Below are 23,436 nucleotides of genomic sequence, written 5' to 3'. Positions count from 1 at the left end.
TATCAGGACACTCGTAGCCTAGTACCAGGACATCTAGGTACCAGGACACTCATAGCCTAGTACCAGGACATCTAGGTACCAGGACACTCATAGCCTAGTACCAGGACATCTAGGTACCAGGACACTCATAGCCTAGTACCAGGACATCTAGGTACCAGAACACTCATAGCCTAGTACCAGGACATCTAGGTACCAGAACACTCATAGCAGTACCAGGACATCTAGGTACCAGAACACTCATAGCCTAGTACCAGGACATCTAGGTACCAGAACACTCATAGCCTAGTACCAGGACATCTAGGTACCAGAACACTCATAGCCTAGTACCAGGACATCTAGGTACCAGAACACTCATAGCCTAGTACCAGGACATCTAGGTACCAGAACACTCATAGCCTAGTACCAGGACATCTAGGTACCAGAACACTCATAGCCTAGTACCAGGACATCTAGGTACCAGAACACTCATAGCCTAGTACCAGGACATCTAGGTACCAGAACACTCATAGCCTAGTACCAGGACATCTAGGTACCAGAACACTCATAGCCTAGTACCAGGACATCTAGGTACCAGAACACTCATAGCCTAGTACCAGGACATCTAGGTACCAGAACACTCATAGCCTAGTACCAGGACATCTAGGTACCAGAACACTCATAGCCTAGTACCAGGACATCTAGGTACCAGAACACTCATAGCCTAGTACCAGGACATCTAGGTACCAGAACACTCATAGCCTAGTACCAGGACATCTAGGTACCAGAACACTCATAGCCTAGTACCAGGACATCTAGGTACCAGAACACTCATAGCCTAGTACCAGGACATCTAGGTACCAGAACACTCATAGCCTAGTACCAGGACATCTAGGTACCAGGACACTCATAGCCTAGTACCAGGACATCTAGGTACCAGAACACTCATAGCCTAGTACCAGGACATCTAGGTACCAGAACACTCATAGCCTAGTACCAGGACATCTAGGTACCAGAACACTCATAGCCTAGTACCAGGACATCTAGGTACCAGGACACTCATAGCCTAGTACCAGGACATCTAGGTACCAGGACACTCATAGCCTAGTACCAGGACATCTAGGTACCAGAACACTCATAGCCTAGTACCAGGACATCTAGGTACCAGGACACTCATAGCCTAGTACCAGGACATCTAGGTACCAGGACACTCATAGCCTAGTACCAGGACATCTAGGTACCAGAACACTCATAGCCTAGTACCAGGACACCTTGGTACCAGAACACTCATAGCCTAGTACCAGGACATCTAGGTACCAGGACACTCATAGCCTAGTACCAGGACATCTAGGTACCAGAACACTCATAGCCTAGTACCAGGACACCTTGGTGCCAGGACATCTTGGTTCCTCCTTTCCTTTTTCTTTCTGTGTTTCGAGTCTTTCAGTCTGTTCTCTTAAGACTTCTATGAAAACCTCTTGGTTAGGATTGTTCCTTCTGTCTCTGTTGAACAAAGACTCAGTGGGGGCATTGGGCCCAGCTGCTCCCTATGTCACATTGAGTAGTCAAAACACAAAGAATCCTCCAGCTCCAGCTGAGACCGTTAGTAGACCTCCTCTCTGCACTCAGGCACACACACACACACACACACGCACGCACACAAACACACACATAGTGAGAGTGGATGGAGGGCAGGATAGAGAGAGAGGGTGTGTGTGGGCTTTCTCGGCTGGGTGGGTAACCATGGGTTACATTCTCATGCTAATGGTGGAGAAAAGGGGGTGGTTTGCAGGTGGTTTGCTGGGGACGATCGCAGGGGGCTGGAGGATTGTAAGGGAAAGGAAGTGAATATTTATTAGGGGAGGGTCCCTTGAGTCTTATATAGCCCCTTCCAGAGGTGGGCAGTGTCCCACCCTCATACGCAGTGTGCCGCTCTTGTGCAACTGCCAGAGCTGGACAAACTCCTCAGGCATGGCGTGGAACCCGCTGAACGGCAGCACGTTATCGTAGTAGTGGTGGCTGACGGGCTGCTCGTCAAGCCCAACGCTGAATGGCCAGAAGCCGTAGGCCGTCACCTCCTCACACAGCCCCAGCGCCAGGCTGACCAGGAAGAGGCCTGTGGACAGGCGCTTGGCATGCACTCCGCGACCCTTCCAGAACTTTCCCACGGTCCTGAGAAACTCGGGGTTGGCAAACAGCATGGTGAGGTTGGACGAGGTGTCGGCAAGGGCGTAGTGTGCCCGCAGGGAGGGGTCGGTGCCCGGCTTCATGGAGAAGGCTGGCATGTAAATGTAGCTGGAGCCGTAGGCCTTCATGCTCTCCACAAAGCTTTTCCGCGACCAAAGAAGGTTCTGGAACCTGAGTAGGGAGAGAGAGAGATAGAGATGAGAATGTGTGAGTACCATAGAAATAGAACCTATAGAATGGACAGCCCCAGTCAACGTTCCATGACAGTGGACTGGAGGTCATATTGGTGTACCCATGAGTGGACAGCTAAAGCTACAATATGTACGTTTTTGGTAGACCTGATCAAATTCACATAGAAATGTGTTATAGATCTGTAATTCTCATTGAAAGCAAGTCTAAGAAGCGGAAGACCAGCTTTATGTGCCCTATTTCTATACTTTCCATTCTTAAGCTTAGTTTTTGCGTCTTTTTCTTTTGGTTTAGTGCATCAGCTTCAAACAGCTGAAAATACAATATTTTTGGTAATTTAAATTATATTTATTTCACAGTGGTTTAGATGATACAATGATTCTCTACACAATGACTTGTTTTGTCACAAACTGAAATTAGGCAAACTATTAGAACATTTGCACATTAGAACATTTTGCCACCAGGAAATGGTGGAGCGACATCTGCATTGCTATGGTCAGAGGGGGCTTTCCCTGTTGTAGTCATTATATTTCTACGGGAACTACCACTTGCTGCTTATCCATGCCAATGTTGCCTTTGGAATTCTAAACTCTATGCCAGTAGAGCCACGTGGATGCACACACACACACACACACACACACACACACACACACACACACACACACACACACACACACACACACACACACACACACACACACACACACACACACACACACACACACACACACACACACACACACACACACACACACACACACACACACACACACACACACGCACACACACACATTATGGTCACAGAGGGTGATTGTTTTGGTAAAGCTATTTGATCTGGTCATGCATTCCAGGCTAAATCTACTGTGGATGTCATGTGAAATGGGTTCTGGAAGTATCTATAGAGTTCAGATAGAATTGGAGTCCTCATTCCATGGGTATTTCTGGACTATGGTATTATGGATATGTGCTCTCGGGATATGTCATACCGTATGTGTTGTACATAATCTAGCCGGTTTATAGGTGTCGGTGTAGTTACTTGTGGAGGCGGGGATTCAATTGTACTGCATTGCATTTCCAATCAACCCAAATGTAAACAATATACAGTACAGCCTACCTGCCCTCACAGTGATTGAGCTTCAAAATATCAACAAAATGTCTTGAGGACAGGAGTGAGGTTGTGCCAACATCCAATGATAATGTCACGAGACTTTAAATGCACAGAGATGAGATGATGGGAAGCAGCAGGGGGTGTGTTGGCAACAACGTGGTTCAGAAACACACTGAGAGGAAACGCATTGCTGAAAACGGGAACACATTACAGCAGCACAGAGTAGCATTCTAAACAGACACAAAGAGGCTCTGTTCAAACACACACACACACACACACACACACACACACACACACACACACACACACACACACACACACACACACACACACACACACACACACACACACACACACACACACACACACACACACACACACACACACACACACACACACACACACACACACACACACACACACACACACACACACACACACGTGTTCTTCTCTCCTTGTGGGGACCTAAAATGTATGTCCATTCAAAAAACCTAAACTCAAACCTTAACCCTACCCCCAATTCTTACCCCAACCCTAAACTTAACCCCTAAGCTTAAAATAGTCCCCATGAGGGAGAATATTCCTTGTTGTACTATCCTTGTGGGGACCATTTGGGGATTTCAGGTCCCCACAACGATAGAAGAACAAGACCACACACACACACATGTTTTGGCTCTGGATCATGGCTCCTCTATAAAACACCAGTCTGGAGGAGGGAAGCTACTGCTAGGACAAGACAACAGACAAAGATCTTAGGACCTAACATCTGGAACTGACAGTAGACATCATGAGAGGGAGAAAGAAAGGGAGAGGGAGAGAATATAGAGAGGGAGAGAAGACAGAGGCCTTGGTAGGAGAGAAAGCAGTAGGGAAAGAGAGAGGGAGAGATCGCAGGAGAGAATAAGAGAGGGAGAGAGAGAGCTGGAGAGGAGAGATAGTAAGAGAGAGGCAAAGAGAGAGAGAGAGAGAGAGAGAGAGAGAGAGAGAGAGAGAGAGAGAGAGAGAGAGAGAGAGAGAGAGAGAGAGAGAGAGAGAGAGAGAGAGAGAACTGGAGAGGGAGAGATCGCAGGAGAGAATAAGAGGGAGAGATCGCAGGAGAGAATAAGAGAGGGAGAGAGAGAGCTGGAGAGGAGAGATAGTAGGAGAGAAAGAGAGAGGGAAATAGAGAGAGAGAGAGAACTGGAGAGGGAGAGATCGCAGGAGAGAATAAGAGAGGGAGAGATCGCAGGAGAGAATAAGAGAGGGAAAGAGAGAGGGAGAGAGAGAACTGGAGAGGAGAGATAGCAGGAGAGAATAAGAGAGTGAGAGAGAAATAGGGCGGGGAGAGAGTGGGAAACAGAGTAGTAGAGAGAAAGGATGGAGAGAAAGAGAGAGAAGACTGAAAAGGAGAAGACTTGGATGCTGTCCTACACACCCATACATTTCACAGTCAACAGCAGTTTTGAAAGGAAAGGAGTGTACCTCTTCTCAATGATGCTGGGGTTGGCTGTCACCAGGTTGGTTCTGGTCCCCACATCCTCAACATACTCCCTAGACAGTGGTGGAAGGTTGCACCTAGATACGAAAAACACAAGTACACATGTGCATTAATATACTGATAGTGACTTTACAGTGGCCATAAATCAAAGCCTGGTTTAAGCCAGCCCGGCATGCCTGAGATGGGGGGGACAACAGTGATCCAAAGTACAACTAGTCTAGTCAACTAAATCAGACCCTCTGTTGTTAGTCCTCAAGGCTCCAGAGCCAAAATGAGTCACTACTTGACTTAATCTGCCCCCTTCAAAACCCAGGCTCTCTCTCTCTCTCTCTCTCTCTCTCTCTCTCTCTCTCTCTCTCTCTCTCTCTCTCTCTCTCTCTCTCTCTCTCTCTCTCTCTCTCTCTCTCTCTCTCTCTCTCTCTCTCTCTCTCTCTCTCTCTCTCTCTCTCTCTCTCTCTCTCTCTCTCTCTCTCTCTCTCTCTCTCTCTCTCTCTCTCTCTCTCAGATATGACACCTGTTCTCATTCATTCTGATGGCTGATGTTCTTTGGCTGCTCTTTCTGGCCCCGGCGAGCGCAGGACGGCCAAATCATATTTGGACGGGCACTGGAGCGAACAGCCCCTCTCTTACCGCATGACAAAGTCAGCCTGGTCAATGTCCTTCCCACAGCCGCTGTGCTTCAGGACCCCTCCATTGCCCACCACCGAACACTTTTTGAGGGGACGCTGAAGAGGTGTCTCCTGGTAAACAAGAGGGAAGTGAGTGTCATGAAGTGGGTAAACATACACACGTACACACACACATCCTGAAGTGGACTGGCCTGAAACGTTTGTGAACAATCAAAGACAACGGTAACGACAAGTCAAATGAGGTGAGAGGGATAGATAGGGCTGTTGCGACGACCATATTACCATCACGCCGGCAGTCACGAGCCATGAAGGCAGTCAAATTCCACGTGACCGTTTAGTCATGGTAATTAGGCTTCTCCAAGCTTTGATGCTGCTGATGGTCATTATTAGCCTACCAAACTTACTAACTGTCTGGTACTCAGCACTCTATTGTCCCTCTAATCACTCTGACATCAAATGTAATCGAAAATCGAATCAAACACTTAATGAGAGTCTGTCATTGCAAATAAGAATTTGTTCTTAACTGACGTGCCTAGTTAAATAAAGGTTCAATAAAAAGTCCATGAGCTCATGTTGCGCAACATTTCTTTCGGCTATGCAATTGCGTGAGAAAACAGAGTGATGGCCTCTATTAAAAAGAGGAGGATCCCATCAGCTTTCTTTTGTCTAGGCCTACTATATTTATTTCTCAACATTCCTAATATTAAGCACATTGCTTCTCTCTACAACAGGAAACCTCCCGAGTGGCGCAGAGGTCTAAGGCACTGCATCGCAGTGCTTGAGCCATCACTACAGACCCGTGTTCAATCCCGGGCTGTGTCGCAGCTGGCCCAGCATCGTTAGGGGAGGGTTTGGCCGGCTGTAATGTAATTGTCCCATCGCACTTTTGCAACTCCTTGTGGCGGGCAGGGCGCATGCACGTTGACTTCGGTCGCCAGTTGTATGGTTGGCTTTCGGTTTAAGTGAGCAGTGTGTCAAGAAGCAGTGCTGCTTGGCAGGGTCATGTTTCGGAGCACGCATGGCTCTCGACCTTCGCCTCTTCCAAGTCCATACGGGAGTTGCAGCGATGGGACATTGCAAAAAAGGGGGTTAAAATGTACCAAAAAAATGTGTATAGCCTACCTGGCTGGCAGGAGTATAGCCTACCTTGCTGGCATGAAAATGAACCATGGAAAAGTGTCCTCCATTTGCTATTTAACTTCTTATGGCTGCAGGGGCAGTATTGAGTAGCTTGGATGAAAGGTGCCCAGAGTAAACGGCCTGCTCCTCAGTCTCAGTTGCCAATATATGCATATTATTATTAGTATTGGATAGAAAACACTCTGAAGTTTCTAAATGATATCTGTTAGTATAACAGAACTCATATGGCAGGCAAAAACCTGAGAAGAAATCCAAACAGGAAGTGAGAAATCTGAGGTTGGTCGATTTTCAGCCCAGGCCCTATTGAATTCACAGTGGGACATGAATGCAGTTGTACTTCCTAGGGCTTCCACTAGATGTCAACCGTCTTTAGAAACTTTAATGAGGCTTCTACTGTGTTGTTGGACTGAATAAGAGCTGAATGAGTCAGGTTACTGGCAGAGAGCCATTTCTGGAAAGGAACAAGTACATGATATCTGTACACCATTCCTGGTTTCCTTCCTGGAACATACTAGTATGATTTGGCACCAGATCCCAGCTAAACACAGTTCTCCAGTTGGAACTTTATTGAAGATTTATGATAAAAATCATCCTGGTAATTATTGATTCTATACTTAGTTTGAAGTGTGTCTTCTCCTCTGACCTGTAATATAACATTTTTGAAGTTTTTGTCCGAGCATACATGGATAATGACTACACTGACCACCACACTAGCATTTGGATAATTTAATTATGAGATTTCTGTTGTTTTGAATTTGGCAACCCATCAAGAGCCTGGGTAGATGGTACACTTTCACTGGCTGCTGTCATATCATCCTCTGGTGCCTAACGGGATTGCAGCCCTAAGATGTTTTTAAGTGTATAGATGATATGTATTTTCCCACGATGCCTGCCCCTGTTTGGAGACTGGTGCATGATAATGGTCCACTCTAAATCAAAACACATTTCACACATATTATTTAGTATATGTAAAGACAAGATTAAATCAAGAATAGTCTGATGGGTGAAACAAGGGCAATGGACGCGGTGGGAAGGCAATATTAGCCTATCAGTGGTGAATGATATATTATCACTTGTGAATGATGCCCAGCATAAGAAATATTTTTTCCTCAGTTTTTGTTAAAAAAAGTGATCATAGTCGCACACCTCATGTAGCCTAGCTCTTGGGCCTATATGTGAGTATCACAACTAAAGTGGCCAAATAACTTCTTAAAATTAAGCACATTAATCCGGTTTGGAATGCAAGGGGTGTAGAGCCTAACTGGCATACATAAGGCAGCGGCAGTGAGTTTGACGTTTCTGGATCAAACGGAAGATAATTTTCACCATAAAAATACACCTTTATAATAAAATAATTACATGCATAAATCACATTTGCGGGCACTTTGATAATGGTGTTTTCAGCAAATGGAACTTTTATGCTTATATCCTACTACCATGTGCGAATAAGCTGTGCTTATAATGTGAAGAAATAGCCTAATAGTTTATCAACATTTAAAGCTAAACGTTCTGATCTGTTGTGTCAACCACATTGCGTGAAAAAGTTTTTTTTTGATGCTAGTGGTTGTATTAATTTGGGATGTATCGCATCCCACAACTGTCCCAGACTATGTTTGGAATATTTATTTCTCACACAGAATAGGTCAACTTTTGTACTATGAGGGATAATATAACTATTGACATAGGCTAATGCTTTTGCTGTTCACATTAGGCCTACTCATCTTGTTGGCAGAAACTAAATGTGAACAGTTCTTCCAATATCTTCAATATGGATCTCGGAATTGGATAAGGACTTTTTTAGTTTTGCAATTGCATCCCAGATATTTCTGTCTTCACTTGTAACCTAAAGTGGCCAAATAACTGATCAAAATTAAGACATTAATCCGGTTTGCAGAAATGCTTTGGCATACATAAGCGCGCAGCACTCAGGGAAGATAATTTTCACCATAAAAATACACCATAATAGGGGGAATAATTACATGCATAAATCACATTTGGGGCACTTTGATAATGGTGTTTTCAGCAAATGGAACTTTTAGCATATCCTCTACCATGGGAAGGTGCTTATAATGTGAAGAAATAGCCTAATAGTTTATCAACATTTAAAGCTAAACGTTCTGATCTGTTGTGTCAACTCATTGGTGAAAAGTTTTTTTGATGCTAGTGGTTGTATTAATTTGGGATGTATCGCATCCCACAACTCCCAGACTATGTTTGGAATATTTATTTCTCACACAGAATAGCACTCAGGGGATAATATAACTATTGACACTAAGGGGGAAGGGCACAATATGGATCTCGGAATTGGATAAGGACTCGGGCAATTGCATCCCAGCACTCAGGGGGAAGGGCACAACGCAGCACGTGATAGAGAGCAATGGGGAGAAATGGGCACAACGCAGCACTCAGGGGGCAAACGCAGGGGGGAAGGGCACAACGCAGCACTCAGGGGGAAGGGCACAACGCAGCACTCAGGGGGAAGGGCACAACGCAGCACTCAGGGGGAAGGGCACAACGCAGCACTCAGGGGGAAGGGCACAGGGGAAGGGCACAACGCAGCACTCAGGGGGAAGGGCACAACGCAGCACTCAGGGGGAAGGGCACAACGCAGCACTCAGGGGGAAGGGCACAACGCAGCACTCAGGGGAAGGGCACTCAAAGGGCACAACACAGCACTCAGGGGGAAGGGCGCAGCACTCAGGGGGAAGGGCGCAACGCAGCACTCCGTGCCAAGACCACAGCAGCCACTGGCCACAAAAGGCATGGACTTTTTTAGGGTGCATTATGACACATTTGTGACCACACAAAGGGGATGCCACTGTGAAATTTGAGGCATTATCAAGTGCTTGTCAAATTGTGAAAGAGAAACTGATAAAGTGTGTGCAGCCTGAGCAAAAAACATTCCTTTCATTTCGCATCCAGCCTTAACATGTATTAAAAAATCAAAACATATAGCCCAACGTTTGTAGAACAATTTCCATGAATAACTCTAAACGAAGCATATAGGAGGACCTATTTCTATGTTAACCACTCAACACAGAATAGCATGTGCAACACTCAAATCGTTGGGAGAAAATATCCTTTCTACTTTATTCAGCTTTGTTCAATTGTATTCTTCATACTATAAAATAATATCAAATAATGGAATTTTAAGCAAATCTTGTCTGCTAAATGAACTAGTGTAGCCCACAGCCATATGGCATATCCAGATCAGGACCTAACATAAGGACAACTCACAACTTCTGAAATAGTCTACATTTTCTTCATTTAATGCTTCTTTAGACCTGTCTAAAATAAATCATGGATTTATTGTGAATGAAAAAGTCAAGGGGTCTGAATAGATTCCGAATGTACTGTAAATGTTGACTACTTTCCTAAAAAAGTATAAAGCAATAAATGTCTGCTCACGGTTTGCTACAGACGGACAGCAAACATTGAGTGGACAGAGGACATTCATTTATTTTCCATTGCTATAATATTTTGACCAGTTCTTGTGTTGAGTTAAATTTGGATGCATGTAAAGTAAATAAACAAATGCACTTTATGCATTTAGAACGTACTAGGAATGTGAACTAAAAGTCCTGGGAAGGTTCCCAGACGGATAGCTGGGTACTCTCTTCTCAACCTCCATTACAGGCCGACCATAAGGGCCTAAGCATGGCCAGTGTTGGCCAGTGAATGGGGTGTCTATGGGTGCCTCTTGAGGCAAATCCTTTCTATTCATTTGGCCTGAGTCTGCGCCCTGCTTGAGCGGGTGCCAGCGATGAACAGAGTCCTGAGAGAAACAAATGCTCTCATTATTCCCTTTGGAGTGGAGGACTAGACCCCCTCATCCTCCTATTCCTCTAACCCCCCCTCTGTGTTCCCCCCAGGGTGTCTGGTGAACCATGAAAGGGGCTGAGCCAGCTAGAGGAGAACAATGGCCAGCTCACAGTTCTGGGAACATATCACTCCATATCATTGTAACACATGTGATCCAAACATGAGTTATATTTTTATTATATCTCACTGAGAGAAGTATTATGAGATGAGAGTAGGGCTAGCACAAGCCAAAACACAGGCCAAAACAAAGGCCAAAACACGGGCCAACACACGGGCCAATGCACGGGCCACTACACTGACCAAAACACAGGCCAAAACAAAGGCCAAAACACGGGCCAAAACACTGGCCAAAACACGGACCAACACACGGGCCAATGCACGGGCCACTACACTGACCAAAACACAGGCCAAAACAAAGGCCAAAACACGGGCCACTACACTGGCCAAAACACGGACCAACACACGGGCCAATGCACGAGCCACTACACTGACCAAAACACGGACCAACACATGGGCCATCTCACGGGCCAACGCACGGGCCAACGCACGGGCCAAAACACAGACCAACACACAGACCAAGACGTTTAAAAAACAAAAACAGGCCATACTTTAAAAAACAACACATTTTTAACCAAACAAATGAGAGGATGAGAGATAATGAGCACTACTGACCAGGGCAGAAGTGATCACAGCCTAAAAGCCTAAAAGCCCTTTCTATGTGATCAAAGCTAACAAAGCTTCTCCGTTAATCAGCCAACTCCTAAATGACACATTCCTCCAATGGACAGCGATACCAACGCTTCACTGCGTGGTCAGAAGGGCTCTGTTTTGCTGTGCCCATGAGCTTGGTGGCACTGCCAGTTCTGGTCAGGCATGGCTCGCTCTCTATGCCCTGACCTGCAATTAGTGCTCCGCCTGAGACAGAAAAGTTAGTCCTACTCATGACGACCCAAGTGTGTGTGTCCATGTCAAAAGAGAGAGAGAGAGAGAGACATCGCTCAACAGAGAGGGTTTATGAGTTTATAACATTCATGCACAGGGAAAAAGTAGGCAAATAGTGTATGAATACTTGAGTGTGTGTGTGTGAGTGAGTATGTGAGTGTGTGTGTGTGAGTGAGTATGTGAGTGTGTGTGTGTGAGTGAGTATGTGAGTGTGTGTGTGTGAGTGAGTATGTGAGTGTGTGTGTGTGAGTGAGTATGTGAGTGTGTGTGTGTGAGTGAGTATGTGAGTGTGTGCTTCCTCTTCCCTGCTTCAGGCTCTATTTTTGTCAGGCAGTGATTATACAGTGCTGTCTAGAGCTGTCCTTGTGTATAATGTGTGTGTGGGTGAGTAGCCACTGGTGGTTAGGACGTGGGAGGATAGGGTACACAAACACGCACTTGACACACACTCACTCACATGCTCTGCAAACACAGCACACAGATCTCACAGGACTTACACGTCAGCGCACAGTGACACGCACACACACTCTCTGGATCCCTGTCTCTCCACGTCAAGTCAAGAGGATTAATGTAACGTCAATGCCTCAGTCATAAACAGGTACATTAGATGGTGTCAAGGCAACCTTTACTAGTAGGGAGACTGACACACACCCACACACAATAAAAGCCCCTCTCCCCGACCGGAAGAAAGCATGGCTCCCACCCCTTTCCATCCCACCTAGCAACCGAGGTTGCTTACCAGTCCCCCTCCCACCCACCCATCCCCTGAGTCTCCCCTTACATTCCTCCCAATCCTCCACAACGAACAGAGACCACACCCCCCCCTACCACCAACTTTTAGCCTAAATCAAATGACATGTTTGTTGACTTCACATTGAATTCACATTAGTTTACATCTCAACCAAATGTATATTAAAACTAGACGTTTGTCACGCCCTGACCTGAGATATCTGTTTTCTTTATATTTTGGTTAGGTCAGGGTGTGACTAGGGTGGGTACGCTAGTTTTTGTATTGTCTAGGGTTTTTTGTATGTCTAGGTGATTTGTATGTCTATGGTGGCCTGATATGGTTCCCAATCAGAGGCAGCTGTTTATCATTGTCTGATTGGGGTCATATTTAGGTAGCCATTTCCCTTTGGTGTTTTTCTTGTCTGTGTGTAGTTGCCTGTCAGCACTCGTTTGTATAGCTTCATGTGTCATTTTGTTATTTTGGTTAGTTTGTTCAGGGTTCATTCTTCTAATAATAAAGAATGTACGCATATAACACTGTGCCTTGGTACTTTCATACGACACTGTGCCTTGGTCTGATTCATACGACGCTGTGCCTTGGTCCGTTCATACGACACTGTGCCTTGGTCCGATTCATACGACGCTGTGCCTTGGTCCGGTTCATACGACACTGTGCCTTGGTCTGATTCATACGACGCTGTGCCTTGGTCCGATTCATACGACACTGTGCCTTGGTCTGATTCATACGACGCTGTGCCTTGGTCTGATTCATACGACGCTGTGCCTTGGTCCGATTCATACGACGCTGTGCCTTGGTCCGGTTCATACGACGCTGTGCCTTGGTCCGATTCATACGACGCTGTGCCTTGGTCTGATTCATACGACGCTGTGCCTTGGTCCGATTCATACGACGCTGTGCCTTGGTCTGATTCATACGACACTGTGCCTTGGTCTGATTCATACGACGCTGTGCCTTGGTCCGATTCATACGACGCTGTGCCTTGGTCTGATTCATTGTGCCTTGGTCTGATTCATACGACACTGTGCCTTGGTCCGGTTCATACGACGCTGTGCCTTGGTCTGATTCATACGACGCTGTGCCTTGGTCCGGTTCATACAACGCTGTGCCTTGGTCTGATTCATACGACACTGTGCCTTGGTCCGGTTCATACGACGCTGTGCCTTGGTCCGGTTCATACGACGCTGTGCCTTGGTCCGATTCATACGACACTGTGCCTTGGTCTGATTCATACGACACTGTGCCTTGGTCCGATTCATACGACACTGTGCCTTGGTCCGATTCATACGACACTGTGCCTTGGTCTGATTCATACGACACTGTGCCCTGGTCCGATTCATACGACGCTGTGCCTTGGTCTGATGGTCCGATTCATACGACGCTGTGCCTTGGTCTGATTCATACGACGCTGTGCCTTGGTCTGATTCATACGACACTGTGCCTTGGTCTGATTCATACGACACTGTGCCTTGGTCCGGTTCATACGACGCTGTGCCTTGGTCCGATTCATACGACACTGTGCCTTGGTCTGATTCATACGACACTGTGCCTTGGTCCGGTTCATACGACACTGTGCCTTGGTCTGACGACTGTGCCTTGGTCTGATTCATACGACACTGTGCCTTGGTCCGATTCATACGACGCTGTGCCTTGGTCTGATTCATACGACACTGTGCCTTGGTCTGATTCATACGACACTGTGCCTTGGTCCGGTTCATACGACGCTGTGCCTTGGTCTGATTCATACGACGAACGTGACAACGTTGAGATGACGTTCATGTCCAGTGGGTAGCCATGGAGAAAAAGATACATGAGTGATCACCATGACCCCAAATAGGTTCAGCAGAGCTCAATCAGGAGTGTGTGGGGGAGATACAGAGAGAGAGAGGAGGGGGAGAGGGGGTTGAGGAAGAGAAGGGGAGATGGAGAACATTAGGGTGTGAGAGACAAAGATAAGAGATTTTTTTTTAAAGATGGCATATCTGAGCAAATGAGAGGAGTGGGAGCAAGAGAGGGATAGAGCGAGGACCAAAAGAGAACGCAAGTAACTCTGACTTCATCCCTTTTTTCGGGAACTGAAAACAATGTAGAAGGAATTCAAAATATCTTCAGTGTCGCCTATGGTAACATTTGTAACCCAATATGTATTAAGGAACTTTGTGTTTGAGTTGATTCCCTACTTCCTCTCCTCTTCTGTCTGTGGACTTGGTGTAGATAACGAACCATGACCTTATGGCACAAATTACACACACACTTCACCTCCTCCATCTCTGACACACTGTCTAAACACGCCCCTTTTACACTTTTATTTAAAAAGGTGATATCTACAACCTAAAAGGGTTGTTCGTCTGTCCCCATAGGAGTAACCTATGAAGAACCCTTTTTGGTTCCATTTGGGTAGAACCCTTTGTGTTCCAGGTAGAACTCTTTTTGGGATCCATGTAGAAGCCTTTCCGCAGATGGTTCAACATGGAACCAAAAAGGGTTCTCCTATGGGGACTTCTGAAGAACCCTTTTGGAACCCTTTTCTCTAAGAGTGTAGCTTTGCGTCACATGAATGTACAGTACATATATGTGTAATGAATGAATATCCTAGGCTGTAGATTGTTGTTTTTCTGGAAATGTCTTTTTGGTTATGCAGCTAAAATGCTGCCGTTTCTCTCTCCCTCTGCAGTGGAATTGTTTTCTCTATTCCTCCTCATCTTCTCCCACTCAAAATACAGCACACACACATACAATTTCACAAGACACACACCACACACACATCCAGACACTTGCCTTAACACAGACACACACCTACACCCCCCTCTACACATTGTCCCTACCTAGAATAACAACAACAGTTGTCTTGTCACACTAGAGTTTTTTCAGGGCTAGGTAGTAGTGGGCGAGCAGGCCACGCATCAACAGTCCTGGGGGTTGGGACTCACAGTAGCTTTTTCCATCTCTCCTTGAAACCATTAACACCTGCAACGGGGTGGGGGGGGGGTGTCATACTGTTCTGCATTCTGCTCTGAGTAACAAGGGATGATCTGTTGTTAGTAACCAGAGAGACAGATACAAATGAAAGAGGAAGAGTCCAACATTTATTTCATTATTACTCTCAATGTTCTGCTTAGAACAAACACACACACAGTCACACATCTCACACCGGGTTGTACACACTACCACTTGCTGCTTACACACACACTCTGAGCACCCTGACACCACACACACACACACACACACACACACACACACACACACACACACACACACACACACACACACACACACACACACACACACACACACACACACACACACACACACACACACACACACACACACACACACACACACACACACACACACACACACACACAGACACAGACACACACACACCACCACCTGGCAGAAAACATGTAGGCCTATACAGGCTAATGGATATATCTCATGAGTGCCACAATTTGACAACCCATCTGTGGTTTTCTCCACATTTTGAGGACTGAATATCTCCGGTTATCTGATCCAATCTCCAATGAGCGTTTTCACATCCTCCTTTATGTCCTCTCTGTCATGATGAAGTGGCATCCATCTCAAATCCCACAGCTTGCATTAGGGGGGACTGTGCAGACTGAAGGAGAGGGGACAAGGAGAGGAAACCACAGACTATTGACATTCCCCCTTACTGGTTTACTGTTACACTAGGTTGATGACCTTGAATAAGGCCTGTGTGTCTATGTACACTGATGACTCAACAGTATACACGTCGGCTATGACAGTAAAATAAATAATTGACACCCATAGAGCTCCAGTCAGTTTTACAATGGGTTAACTAGCGATAGGCTGGTGATCAGTATCTTTTCGGACAAATCACCCACTCAACCCTAAACCTCATCTAGATCTATTTTTGAAAAAAATGTGTCAATTGAGCAAGTTGAGGAGACTAAACTGCTGGATGTAACCTTAGATAGCAAGCTGTCATGGTCGAAACATATAGACTCAATGGTTGCTGAAATGAGAAGAGGTCTGTGGTTGTGCTTTCTGGACATCTCAGTGGACCAGACAGGTCCTAGTTCTGTCACATCTGGACTCATTTAGTTAGTTATTTTTAATGAACCTTTATTTAACTAGTCAAGTCAAGTAAGAACTAATTTTTATTTACAATGACGGCCTACTAAGAGGCAAACGGCCTGCTGCGGTGACTACTGCCCAGTTATGTGGTCATGTGCGGCGGAGAGGGACATAAGTCAATTGCAGTTGGTCCAGAACAAAGCAGAAGGTATCTCACTTAGATGTACACAGAGAGTGAATGTCAGTAACATGCATGTCAGTCTCTCCTGGCTCAGAGTTGAGGAGAGATTGACTACATCACTATTGGTCTTTGTGTGAGGTGTTGATGTGTTTTTCGGTAGCAAACTGTCTGTTCAAGCAGTTGTCACACAGTTCAGACACTCATCGGTACAACACAATACATGCAATCTGAGGTTTTCCCAGTCCCCAGGTCCAGTACAGAGGCTGGGAAACACCGTATTAAATATAGACATGACGACATGGAACTCTCTGCCACCCCAGGTAACTCAAGCTAGCATAAAAACATATAAAAGAACACCTTACGGAACAACGAGGAGTGTGAAGAGACACAGCCATTTTTATATATTTTGTATTGTATTATGTAGGAAGGGCTTATCTCCTTTTTCTGAAGCGTGAGGCAGAGGCAGGAGATGATGCAGTATTATGTAATGTTATGTAGTATTATGTAATGTTATGTAGTATTATGTAGTGTTATGCAGTGTTATGTCGTTTTATGTAGTATTATGTAGTGTTGTGTAGTATTATGTAGTGTTATGTAGTATTATGTATATTATGTTATATTATGCATTTTATTTGCTGTGTTTTGATTGGACCCAAGGATGAGTTATTTATTTAATGTATTTATTGTGACTTGCAAGTCTGATGTGGCCCATGAGCCAGGATTTTCATACCAAATGTATTAAATGTATGGTATGTGGTTATAAAGGGCTTACTTTTAATTAGGATTTATTTGATTCATTAGGATCCCCAATTAAAAAGTGTAAATAAATAAATAAGATATAATAACTAATAATAATATATAATATATAAATAAATAATAATTCAAAGTAAACCCTTTATGACCACATACTATACATGTCATAAGGCCTTCAGTTATGGCCTAGTTCTCCTCAGTCTTCAGTTATGGCCTAGTTCTCCTCAGCCTTCAGTTATGGCCTAGTTCTCCTCAGTCTTCAGTTATGGCCTAGTTCTCCTCAGCCTTCAGTTATGGCCTAGTTCTCCTCAGCCTTCAGTTATGGCCTAGTTCTCCTCAGTTATGGCCTTTCTCCTCAGTTAGTTATGGCCTAGTTCTCCTCAGCCTTCAGTTATGGCCTTTATGGCCTAGTTCTCCTCAGCCTTCCTAGTTCTCCTCAGCCTTCAGTTATGGCCTAGTTCTCCTCAGCCTTTAGTTATGGCTTAGTTCTCCTCAGCCTTCAGTTATGGCCTAGTTCTCCTCAGCCTTCAGTTATGGCCTAGTTCTCCTCAGCCTTCAGTTATGGCCTAGTTCTCCTCAGCCTTCAGTTATGGCCTAGTTCTCCTCAGCCTTCAGTTATGGCCTAGTTCTCCTCAGCCTTCAGTTATGGCCTAGTTCTCCTCAGCCTTCAATTATGGCCTAGTTCTCCTCAGCCTTCAGTAATGGCCTAGTTCTCCTCAGCCTTCAGTTATGGCCTAGTTCTCCTCAGCCTTCAGTTATGGCCTAGTTCTCCTCAGCCTTCAGTTATGGCCTAGTTCTCCTCAGCCTTCAGTTATGGCCTAGTTCTCCTCAGCCTTCAGTTGTGGCCTAGTTCTCCTCAGCCTTCAGTTATGGCCTAGTTCTCCTCAGCCTTCAGTTATGGCCTAGTTGGGTTATTGGGTAAGCATTAGAATAAGCCACCTCAACATTTGCAGCCATAGGTGATAATATCTCTGTAGGAGCTGATCTGTCATCAGTATTGTGAAAAAATTATAATGTTAAGGAAAGATTTGAATGGAGAAAGCTGATCTGAGAGCAGCGCTCCCTTTATTTTGATCTTATCAGTATCGATCGACACATGCTCCAACGACGCCCTTAGCGACCTTTGTCTCTGAGTGGTGTTTTAGGAAACACATGTTACATCTTCGGCTGTTGCAGGAAAGATGCATCGTTAAAACACTCGTTAGCCATCGCTATCAGGAAACCGGGCCCTTTTCAGTTGTGCTGAAATGTAGGTAAGGTGACAGACATTACTAACACTGATCTGAATAAAAGGCATTGAAAGTCACATCAATTTCTAAGTACTAGAAGCACTCCAAACAGGACGATGGGAAAGTAAATTCTCGTGGTTCAAATCTGAACACTTAGCAGATATAGGTGTTTGTCACGCACTTGCCACAGAGAGGCTTTTTATTCTCTATTTTGGTTAGGCCAGGGTGTGACTAGGGTGGGCGTTCTATGTTCTTTTTTCTATGTTTTTGTATTTCTTTGTTTTTGGCCGGGTATGGTGCTCAATCAGGGACAGCTGTCTGTCGTTGTCTCTGATTGAGAACCATACTTAGGCAGCCTGTCTTCCCACTATGGGTTGTGGGTAGTTATTTTCTGTTTAGTGTGTGTTGCACCTGACGGAGCGTTTTCGGTTGTGCCGTTTGTTACCTAGTGTTCAGTTATATTTAATAAAATGCAAAACACGTACCACCTTGGTCCTCACCTTCTTCCACCAACAACAATCATTAGTGTTCTCCTGGTTGGACACTTAACTGGAAACAGCTGACTGTCATGTTTAATGTTGTATTCTTGACGCCTGTGTTTAAGATGAGAACATTTATTGGCAAATCTAAATGCCTATTGGTTTTAAACACTGACAGTTAGGTTATCGACGTGTCACATGTTTTATGGTTTTACAGTGTATGTTGAACTCAAAGGTTAGACTCACTTCTTGTTTTAGTGAGATTGTAATGATGTTATCTTGGAGACCTGTGAAAAGGGTGATAGCGTGGGGATTTCACGGTTGAGCTTGGGTGAAAGGGAAGGTGGTGAAAAACTCATTAAGTTGTTACGTTTATTTTACCTTTATTTAACTAGGTAAGTCAGTTATGAACAAATTCTTATTTTCAATGACGGCCTAGGAACAGTGGGTTAACTGCCTGTTCAGGGGCAGAACGACAGATTCGTACCTTGTCAGCTCGGGGGTTTGAACTTGCAACCTTCCGGTTACTAGTCCAACGCTCTAAACACTAGGCTACGCTGCCGCCCCATATATTTATGGCCATCATTGTGAAGCAAGTTACTGTAGAGAACCTGCCCTTGTTAAAAATCTTAAAAGAGTGTTGACCATTAACACAGACTATGGTTGGTGTGTTTTTATTGGGGTCGGGGGGTTTGGAGTTCAATTCCACACATGGACAACCCACAAATTCTCTACACTACCATCAGTGACCATGCAAGTGTGATCACAGACACAAACACATACAAACACACACACACAAATATATGATTGTGTTTTTAGGTGTGTTAGATTTGGGCTGGAACAAATGCCTGTACACTGCTGGCCTCCAGGACCAGAGTAGAGGCCTACCTGCACAAAGAGAGAGTAGGTCTCATTGTTGACTGTGTGTGAGTGGTAAAACTCTCCATCGTACCACAGGACCTTCCCCATTGGTGAATTCTGCTTGGTCACCGCAAACATTCTCTTAGGGTCACAGCACTCTGAAAGCAGCTTCCTGTAATGAGAGAGGAAGTAGGATGATGTTGTATCTCAACACTGATCTAATGTCAATTTAGGGTGTCATCACTTTTGTGTGAGTTTGGGATTTGGGGAGGGTAAGCTGAACCAAGATCTGTGGTAAATATGGGAAACCTTTAACCTTGAGCTATAAATAGACAGTCAAAATGAGAAGAGAATTTGTCATTGAGTGACACTAAGACAGTGTATAAATTGAGACGGTCTCTTGATCTGAATTATAGTTACCAGTCCGGGACTCTGGGCCACATGTAATTTGAGCATTCTCTATTGATGAAATAAACAGGCATTGCAGAGTGGACACTGTCAACTATAATTCAAATCATGAGACAACTGTCTCAATTGATACAGTGTCCAAGTGTCATGCATGCTATTTTAATACAATGACACATTCATACATGCTTCATAAATCCTGTCTGCATCGACAGTAGGCCTACTGTGGGGAAGCATGACTAGTGGAAATGCATTTGGAACCAATTAGGAGTCTGCGCAGATATGATAAAATATATATATAATCTTCAGTGCAACTGTGGGCGTCAATTGGCGAATTTGAAGCGTGGAAGTGTGGAAATGGAAAATGGAAAAAGGCTGGTTGTTGATGGTTACTTTGTCCTAGATTCAGCACCACCAGTACAGTTGCATTTCTGTCGTTTCCATGGACACACACACAGCTTCGGCTGCGAGGCAACCTTTTCAACTCCAAACGTGCTGAACCATAGAGATCCTATTCAATTATTCTAATTCCCTCTTGCACCATCATAAAACGCGTCTCTGTGCCTTTCCGTGCAGGTGCCACGTTCTGCGCATTTCCCTAATCTGCTTTCCTCAGTGCATTAGCCTACGAATCCCGTCATATTCTCGTGAGAATGCGACTAGATACAACAAATGGGCCTACCATACCGTAACTGTTGTGCCCTGGAGATTCAGCTTGATCCTGATAGATTTTCTTTTCACCATTTCCATTCCTCTTTTTCCATTTAATAAACATTATTATTATAATTAGCCTATGTATTGTCTTGTTATGTGCATAAATAGACTGTAGGAGATGTTAGGCTCTTGGACAAAATCATGTAATAATGTTCTGCTATATTGTAGAATGTTAATATTGCTATGAATTATTTATGAGGGCCAAATCGCATAGGCCTAATGTTTTGAGATGAGTGAAAACCCACCTGAACAGATCGATGTCCGTCTGGTTCCTCTGCCATACTTGTCCCTGCCGCAGCACTTCATCAACTATCTCCTTGTCGCTCCGGAGTCTGTACACTGGGAAAATGTAGAGCCAGCATAACACGAGCACACACAGAACGGCCCACACCGACAGCTTGCTCCGGTGGCATCTCACCAACATCGTTACAGCTTGTGGTTCACGAATCACAACCGGCCTACTCAAACCAATCTAGTATGGTGGAAAAAAAGCAAGCTGGCCCTCTCCGTTAGCTATGTATGATAGGTTTTATGGAGATGGCATCCTTTCTCATCCAGAAGCCTCTGAGTCTCAATGGAAATGCAGGTTTGTATTCTTCCTGCTAGTGCAAGCATCGAATTCCTTAGTTTAGCTCCCAAACTGCCGGTTTTGTTATAAACGCTTGGTCATGTTTTGTAGAATGAAGGGATCCGCTATCCATGCGCCATCTCGGCCGGCGGTAAGCTAGCGGGCTTCGCTCTCTGCAGCGGCGGGTTGCTGGAATCCACCACACTCGTCTTGGTGCATCACTGACCCCGCATGCATCACCTAGATGTCCGCCGCTCTCTCCCTACACAACAGCGGTCTTGTGTGAAATCCCTGCCCGGTTCCCTTGAGCCACATCGCCCTTTGTGGTCACTTATTTTGGTACATCCAACCCGAATGGACCATGCTACCCCTTCCTCATCTCCTCTCTCCTTGTCCTGCTGGATCTTCTTGTAAACCTTGCAAGTGTACTGGGCAAAATCCATTGAATCTCTTTCTTTCTCTCCCCCTCTTTAACTACCATAGTTCTACATCCCTCCAACCTAGACTCAGGGGTAGACGTAATATAGTAAACGTAAATCCAGAACACTCCAGGATACAGTGGGTTACATTTCTTATGGTGCCTATAGAAAGTCTACACCCCCTTGACTTTTTTCAAAACATTTCTACCTTAAAATTCAATCTAAATGGATTAATTCAGATTGTTTTACTACAATGAAAGATTTTTGATTAATTTTATAAAATTAAGGAAAAAACCGTGACAGTTACAGTTAAGAAAAAAACAGTTTTCGATTAGTAACACACTTTTAATGAAACCGGGTCCACTTGATCTCCAACATAACCTAATGAAAAAAAATATTACTTTGTACAAAACTAAGTCATTTCTCATAGCTTTCAAACACAACACAAATAGTAGGCAAAACAGGCAAAACAGTAAACACTATTCTCCATAAAATATAAAAACTCAATTGAGTAAATCATAACAAACCAAATCAAAACATTTGGTCACAGCTGATACAAATGACTCCCATGATTGTGAACCTCTTCTGCACAAAACGTCTTTGTACAATTTTTCATTCAGCAATCAATTCTTATTCATGCATAAGAGTGGTCACTTCTGAGTTGCTGTTTGCAAGAATGGACCAAGGACAAAGGAGGGGTAGCGGGGCCCATAGAGGAAAATAGTTCAGCTCTCAGGTCAAAAGGGAGAAAGGTCAAATAAAGCCTTTTGTTTCTGGATATTCATGCTCTTGACTGACATTCTTTCTGTATGGGACATCTTTGGTACAATCATTTTAGGAAAAAATAGTACAGCCCATGCTGTGCTAATATGTTTACTTGCCTTTAATGGTGCATACTATAATTCTAGTATCAACAAATGGCACAGACATATAAAAGAGGGTTGACCATGTTAGGTATATTGATAGTTGTAGTTAGTATTTATTGGGCCATCGTGTAATGATTGATTGAAATAACTTTTAATTAACAAGTATGTTTTGATGGAGGTAGCTGATTTTGTCATATTTAATGTTTTGAGAATCTTAATGCATTTTGCAAATGAAATGTGTCATTTTGGCCAACGTGTTTCAATTTGGGGCTGTGTGTTATTGTTTTAAAAAAGAGAATTCTGTTGGGACAGATGTGTTCAAGCATCCAAGGAAAAACTGTAATACTTGAAGGAAGCACGTTTGGCAGCCATTGTAACAGTATAATTTTAAACCGTCCCCTCGCCCATACCCGGGCGCGAACCAGGGACCTTCTGCACACAACGACAACAGTCACCCTCGAAGCATCGTTACCCATCGCTCCACAAAAGCCGCGGCCCTTGCAGAGCAAGGGGAAACACTACTTCAAGGTCTCAGAGCAAGTGACGCAACCGATTGAAACGCTATTTAGCGCACACCGCTATCTAAGCTAGCCGTTTCACATCCGTTACACTCACCCCCCTTTTGACCTTCCTCCTTTTTCCGCAGCAACCAGTAATCCGGGTCACGGCACCAATGTAACAGTATAA

General features: G+C 44.7%; 1 protein-coding gene across 2 annotated transcripts; it reads right to left on the bottom strand.

The window, feature by feature from the left end:
• Nucleotides 1-213: 213 nt before the first annotated feature.
• On the bottom strand, nt 214-21,952 carry st8sia1 (ST8 alpha-N-acetyl-neuraminide alpha-2,8-sialyltransferase 1). 2 transcript variants are annotated; one of them, XR_006837265.1, is made up of 6 exons: nt 21,142-21,952; nt 19,805-19,949; nt 5,568-5,677; nt 4,922-5,014; nt 1,362-2,334; nt 214-1,247 (listed from the first exon to the last, which is right to left on the bottom strand). XR_006837265.1 is itself a non-coding variant. In XM_046339307.1 (5 exons), exons 1-5 carry the CDS (start codon nt 21,318-21,320, stop codon nt 1,854-1,856), a joined length of 1,008 nt encoding a protein of 335 aa, XP_046195263.1. In that variant the 5' UTR covers nt 21,321-21,952; the 3' UTR covers nt 214-1,853. The 2 variants fall into 2 exon arrangements, 1 of the variants encoding a protein (XP_046195263.1); XM_046339307.1 differs by having other exon boundaries at nt 214-2,334.
• Between the last annotated feature and the right edge of the window lie 1,484 nt (nt 21,953-23,436).

This window comes from Oncorhynchus gorbuscha, unplaced genomic scaffold, assembly GCF_021184085.1.
Source record: "Oncorhynchus gorbuscha isolate QuinsamMale2020 ecotype Even-year unplaced genomic scaffold, OgorEven_v1.0 Un_scaffold_2633, whole genome shotgun sequence".
Classification (NCBI taxonomy): domain Eukaryota; kingdom Metazoa; phylum Chordata; class Actinopteri; order Salmoniformes; family Salmonidae; genus Oncorhynchus; species Oncorhynchus gorbuscha.
Note: the sequence above shows the minus strand (reverse complement) of the source record. Positions and strands in the feature narration are given on the sequence as shown.